General features: G+C 35.7%; 1 protein-coding gene across 1 annotated transcript; it reads right to left on the reverse strand.

Moving 5' to 3' along the window:
* Positions 1-2,726: 2,726 nt before the first annotated feature.
* On the reverse strand, positions 2,727-4,772 carry LOC142632733 (protein STRICTOSIDINE SYNTHASE-LIKE 11-like). Its single transcript, XM_075807082.1, has 3 exons — positions 4,510-4,772; positions 3,897-4,166; positions 2,727-3,294 (listed from the first exon to the last, which is right to left on the reverse strand). The coding sequence occupies exons 1-3, from the start codon at positions 4,770-4,772 to the stop codon at positions 2,820-2,822; spliced, it is 1,008 nt and encodes a 335-aa protein (XP_075663197.1). The 3' UTR covers positions 2,727-2,819.
* Between the last annotated feature and the right edge of the window lie 2,262 nt (positions 4,773-7,034).

Below are 7,034 nucleotides of genomic sequence, written 5' to 3' on the forward strand. Positions count from 1 at the left end.
TTTGCCACCTGTGTCTCCTTACGATAGTATTTTTGCTATTTTTAGCTCATCAAAGATAACTGCTTATCTTTCGGTTTCAATGGATCTTTGACTGATGTGCTATCTCGTTGTCCACATGCATTGTCATTCATTGCGTCTTTTTAATTCGGAAATTGAGGAGACAGATTCACATGATGCATGCATGTTCATCCTATAAAGGTTTTAATATCAAGACGAAGTGGTGTGAATTGTGAAAGGATGTCTGGTTGTAGAAAGTTTCAGATTTTGCATTACTAGCTAGAGAGAGAGAAACATTGAAGCACCACTGCCAATCAAACTCAATTATAAAGTGACAAAGCAAGCATGGAGGGAAGTGATGGTGGAGCCAGGAAATTTTCTCCGTGGAGCCGGTGAATTCATTTTTGTATAATTTTTAAATTTATTACCAAATGTAAAAGAAGATTAATGGAAAATTTCAAAAGCTATGGGGGGCCATGGCCCCCTTAGCACCCCCTAACTCTGCCTCAGGGAACTCAAATCCATTTTATTAGCATCACCTCGAAACACCAGTTTCCAGTTATTATTAGCAATTCAGGGTGGGCTACCAAGTCATCATCTAACTTTTTCATGTTGGCTTTTTGTTCTTTCTAGTAAGAGTAATTTAATGATGACTCGGTGTATCATACTATCATCTCCCTTGAAATTCTATAAAATAACTTTTCAGTGCACAAAGTGTGTACATTTGCGTGCAATAACAAGTGTGAAATAAAAACCACCATTTTCATTATACATTGTATTGGTTTCAAAATTCTGGACTGCTCTTGAAGTACTTTAATTTGCCAAAATATCGATCGTTTGGAGTACCTTCAGATGATGTTCCCCCAACTTCATTCTGGCAATCACCAAATAGCTAAACTAACTTATAGTGAATTTGACATCGGTTTAATAATATATTATACGTTAGAAACCTTAGCTGTCCTTATACTTATTAGTAATATATCCTCCTAGTTTTTAGCAAACAGCTTAGATATCTTTATTTTATTGTTGATCTAGTAGTTTAAAATAGTTTGACCCTGAGATAATTTTATTTGAGTACTTCTTTGGAACCACTTCTTGGTAATTGAATTGATTACGATGGATTCTAGGTTATAGTAGAGTATTTTTGAGTTGGCATCGAATGATGTTAGTAACTTTTTCTATTGGCTAGTTATATTTTATTTATGAAACACTCCTTTATCTTTCCTCATAAATTTTTATTTAATATGAAAAAAAAAATAACGAGAACTTCATCCTTATTGAAATATTATGTACCGAAAGAGTGGGTACAGAGCATAGTTTTTTTACTTTCTACAATGTAATAAAATTACATAGTGTCTATCATTCGTTGATTAAAGGGGTATTTCCATGGGTTTGTCTTGGTATCGTGTTCATACCGTTGTATTGAATGATCCGGGTCATTTGATTTTTGTTCATATAATGCATATAGCTCTAGTTGCTAGTTGGGCTAGTCTATGACTCTGTACAAACTAGCGGTTTTTTATCCCTCTGACCCTTGATTATTCAAAAAGTTTTTATTTCTTTCAAACTTGAATCAAGAATTTGTAGATTTTGTGAGACAAATTAAATATTTGTTTCAAAATGTGATATTATGATATATGATTTTTTTTATGAGCTTAATTGAAATTGGATATATTCTAGAAATTAATTGTACAATTTGACTAAGTTTTATACTCCACCAATGGGGGGTCTATATTGGATAAAAACTAGTTTCTTCTAAGGCTTATCAATGGCTTATGTATGGTCAGTGATTTAGTTATAAGGATATAGCTTGATTATAGTCATAAAAATTGAAAAGTATGAAATTTGGTTAGATATGCGCATTGTTTCAAGTCCAATGAATTTTTTGATATTTTGGAATTATTGCCAATTATATGTTAATTTTCCAATTGAATTGAGGTAGAAGGGCAAAGATTGGTTACAAATTTAGTAGTAACCAATGATTACAATTTTATGTAATATCTTTTTATTAAATGTGAATTTTGACAAATTCATCATCGAATTACATTTTCTCCTTATATCTTCCATGTTTGCAAAATTTTCAAAAGATTAAAGAGCAATAGCTATGAATCAAATGTTTAAGTTTTAAGTTTTTGTAATTTAAAATTATACATAAAAAATAAGTTTATGGATCAAATAATGAATAACATCCAATTAACACAAGATTTTATATGAGTGTTACGGATATAAAGAAAAATTTTAAGATTTGACAGTAGCATTTAGTAATTGTTAGAAGACTTGAATTTGAGAACATTTTTTCAAGTTGCTATTTTGAAAGAAATTTCGTTTTGTTATTGATATATATATATATATATATATATATATATGGGAGATTTTGAATTGTAATTTTTTTTTTTTTTTCACGAGAATAGTGAAAGTTTTTTTTTATTTGCTATTAAATTTCTTGTACAGAATAATTTTGAATTTTATTAGCAGGGTATTACACACTTGTCAGGGGACTAACTCATACATTGTTGTCGGGTCTGAAAATAATATTAAAAAAAAAAGTTTATGATTGTAAAATAAACATAAAACTCTTATTTATAAGTTTTGCTTGTACCCTCAGGAATGACCCAGTAACTCTGCTAGCAGAATCACTTGTGCCTTCAAGGGAGCAAACTTCTTTGATTACATTGCACTTCCACTACACCCCCTCTTGTTTATTCAATAAACTATCAGAGAGTGTGAGTGTGAAGCATCTGATATATATCTAACCAACTAAAAAGTACAACTCTTATTTAGTAGCGTCTACCATTATTTCAGGACTCTTTGATTAGATGAGCCTAGCTATAGACACCAACAAAATTCGTTATTGGAGATCCTATATAAATTCTCCCAAGATATTTTTGAGCTTCACTTATTTTCGTGGTGTTATATTCATTCTCAAGTGACACCTTTTGTACAATACCAGACCGATCGATCCTTACCCTGATGGGCACAGTGTCTTGTGTAGACGATTTTATTGCATCATTCACTGCCACCCAAAAGTCTCCATTTGCGTCTCTCTTGATGTTGTCTGGATTTCCTCGGAAGCTTATGAAAGTTTCTGTTGTATTACGTTTGGCACCAGTGAGCCAAAACCTTTGAATTCTTTTACTTATGTACTCAGAAACGAGAACAAAGTCACCAAGAGCACTAACCGCTGTCCCAGCAGCTCCAGAAAGCCCCGTTACCAATTCAGTAACCTGTTTTGTCAGTATATCGTATTTTAATAAACTTCCTGTTTTATCGTTATTAGTGACTGCCACAGAAGCATTTCTGCATGATTGAAAATATATACCAATTAGAGCAATTATTACGAACATAAAATTATCAGCAATGCTATAGAACAAATTTCATAATTCATTAGGGTGGTAGATTGTGATTAATTAATGCATGCAAACATCATTTTTAATAGAGAAATACTAAGAAAAACTCTTAGGGCATTGGATAATAATCCATTTAAAGAAAACTTTTATGGGAAAATAAATAAATAAAAACAATTAATGTTTTAACAGCTTTTTTCATTTCTCATAAAAATAATGTCAAAACTTTCTTAAATTGGACGGTTAATTACTATCTTAAGGGCACTCGTTAGCCTATCCTTTTTTAATATACGCCAATCACAATTTACCATCTTAATTGTTGTGAAAAATATTACAAAATTTATAGTATATTTATAGACTTAATTATTTCCAATTCTTGTAACTGACTTCCACGCTCAATTGTTTTAGAAGTGAGAAAAGTAGTGTAAGCCTTGGTTGCTGTGCATTGGCGCCGACACGATTCAGACATGATGCAATAACATGTGTCAGAATCACGTCAGCTCCAGTGCACGGGAGGAAAGCCGAGTCTAGGAAAGTATTACCAGTAGAAAGTACCTTAGCTGGTAGGTAGCACTGAACTGTGTAAAGTAAACATCTCCTGTAATCGGGTGGAGTCCCAAACCGTCAAGAAAGCGAAAGGGCACACCATTTACACTGTTGGCGAGTTGGGTTGTAAGCCTTCCTTTAGGTCCGACAACCGAAAGCCCAAAATATGCATCAGCTACGTAGAGCTGGTTCGTTGAAATGCTGAATTCCAAACCTAATGGCCTCCCACACTTGGGTTGCAAATCTACATTAGTTTGGCCATCACATGCTGCCTTCGACCTGAATTAGATTAACGACAAAAATTATATTAATTAAGAGCAATATCTAAGGCTTTACTAACACTTTGGTGTGACTCTTCACGTCCTATTTTGAGATTAAAGCAACATCCATTGTAAAAGCTTTCCATCTGGTGTCATATTTCAAAGGACAATTGGCTTAATTCTAGTGCTCCTGACATATGGTCAAAAGTGAGCACATGTTATAATACTGACGGTCTGGTGCACAAGACTCAATCTGTATCCCAAATACAATTATAACTTGTTATTTCTTATGTCTAGTTTCTTTTGTGAAATATCCTCTTCTTTTTAGTGAAGTAATGGAAAATCTTATATATAAAACCAACCTATTTGGTGCAGTGAAGGCAAAATCTGTGAAATTAGTGGTTCCTCCTTGAGATGTGAGAATTCTACCGTCATATACACCCGTATAGAGTACACCCAACACGCCAAATTTGGCTTTAAAGGCATAAGACTCAGGACCACTGGCACCTGGTGGCAACTGGAGCTTCTTAAAAACCAAAGAAAGAGCCAGTGGAGGAGTAGTGCAGAAGAAAAGGATAAAAATGGAGAGCATGGAAAGCCTTGTAGGGACATAGATTATAGCCATCTCTTGAATGAATAACAATAGCAATCCAAACTGGTATTTATAGGCAACGTAATTAAGTCCCCAAGTGGCCAAGTTGAAGTGGGATGAAAATGTAGATAAACTTTGTTATAATTTATTTATATGTAGCTTTGTTATAATTGGCATTGAAGCACTACTGCCAATCAAACCCATCATTGTAAAGTGACAGAGCAAGAATGGGAGGGACACAAATCCATTTTAGAGTCACCTCGAAACACCAGTTTTCAATTGTTATCAGCAATTTAGGGTGGGCTACCGAGTCATCATCTAACTTTTCTTGTTGGCCCCATGTTCTTTCTGGTAAGATTTAATGATGACTCGGTGTACTATCTTCTAGCAATAACGAGTGTGAAATACACCACCCATTTCATTATACATTGCCTTGGTAAAAAAAATTGGAACTTTTCGACATAATGTTATAAGACCACTATAGAGAGGGAAAATTCCCGACCTATCACAAGCTGACACATCATACTACCAAAGTTCACAAAATACAACCAATTACAAAGCGCCACGTACTGCTGCTAGGTTTTGCCATCGCTATTCAGAAACCAATAGAAATTTGCCAAGTGTCATTGAAATAAAGGCATGAAACTGCATCAGCAGGTGTAAGCAATGACACAAGCAGCTCCGCACATGTAAGCGATGACACAGGCAGCCTCGCACGTGTAAGCAGTGACACAAGCACTCAGCACATGTAAGCGATGACACAGGCAGCCTCGCACGTGTAAGCAGTGACACAAGCACTCGGACCAATTAAGCTGTGACAAGTGTCACCAATCAAACTCCGCCACATGTCGTTCACCTACCCCTAAACTCCTATAAATAGAAGCCTTCCTAAGACATTTAGGAGGACACAGAACAGAGAGAAGGAAGAAGATATCTTGAGTTCAGAAACCCAGAAGCTCTGCCAGGATCAAACCTCAAAGCCTCCAAGCAATTCAAGAACTTCAACCTCGAATACAAACAATATTCGAAGCAAAATCATCCAAACTACTCGTCCAGATCTCAAAGTTCACTGGAATCAAGCTCAAAAGCCTCCAGAAACCTCAACAAACTATAAATCAACAAAGCTCTACGGAATCAAGCCTCTAAAGCACCGAAGAACTTCCACCACAAACCCTCAAACACGAAGAACACGAAGAACACACGAAGAATACGAAGAACACGAAGAACAAAGAATTTCTAACAAGCTCATAGCCAGAGATTCATTGTAATTCCGTTTCAAAGATCTTCGATCCATTCCTCAGCCAAATTGAAGAATATCTTATGTTCAAATCAAAATCACATTACCACAATTCCAATCAATAAATCTTTCAAGGAGATCGAATCAGAGGATCACTCTTTTGTAATTACAGAGAATTGTACCACACATTTATCAATACAAATTCATATTTGTGAAACTATTTTACTTGTTTGATTTATTTCGAACTAAGAAATTTAGTCGTCTACAAATTCTGGCACGCCCGGTGGGACCTCTCTGCCTCTCATCTCTTTCTCCTTCAAAAGAAAAGAAATTCGATCTGCTACTAGCTTCGATGGCTTCTAACAAGAATGCTCAAAAATCGGTGATGGATGCTTCCATTGCGGATGATTATGTCGGCCCAATCACTCGTAGTCGATCCAAAGCTCTTGATCAACCGCAACCCCAATCAACCAAAGAAAGCAAGCTTCATAACATCATCTCTCTGGACTTTCTTGCAAAAAGGAAAGCCACGGCTAAGGATTCATCTGTCTCGAAGGATCTTGAGATCAATGATGAATCATCCTCAACAGAGACCTTTTCTATCAACTCTTCACCTGTGATGAGAAGCCTAAGGAACAAAATGCCTTTGACTCATCCTGTCTCATCGTTTTCTCCATCATATCTAGAGGTCATGCCAGTAATGATGACCAACACCTCTTTTGTGGAAGAAAAGATGGCTGAAATGGAACAAAGGGTCACCCTTCTCACAAAAGCACTTGAAGATAAGGACGTCCAAATTGCAACTCTGATGAACAAACTAGAAGTCCAAGATTCGGGTGAATCAAATCCAGACCTTGAGCACCCTCCTGGCTTTACCTTGAAGGGAGAAAACGCTAAGGGTAATAAGGGAAAAGGAGGTGAAGGCACTTCTCAACAAGGACATTCCACCTCAATGGCCTCGATATCTGTCCAACAACTGCAGGACATGATAACAAACACCATACGAGCACAATATGGAGGTTCTTCCACACATTCTCTCATGTATTCAAAACCATATA

This window comes from Castanea sativa, chromosome 4 (assembly GCF_040712315.1).
Source record: "Castanea sativa cultivar Marrone di Chiusa Pesio chromosome 4, ASM4071231v1".
NCBI classification, from domain to species: domain Eukaryota; kingdom Viridiplantae; phylum Streptophyta; class Magnoliopsida; order Fagales; family Fagaceae; genus Castanea; species Castanea sativa.

Coding starts and splice junctions, on each gene's coding strand:
- LOC142632733 (XM_075807082.1), bottom strand. CDS start 4,772: ATGGCTATAATCTATGTCCCTACAAGGCTTTCCATGCTCTCCATTTTT. Junction 4,167..4,509: donor GCCTTCACTGCACCAAATAG/GTTGGTTTTATA, acceptor AATCTAATTCAG/GTCGAAGGCAGCATGTGATG. Junction 3,295..3,896: donor AGTGCTACCTACCAGCTAAG/GTACTTTCTACT, acceptor TCAATCATGCAG/AAATGCTTCTGTGGCAGTCA.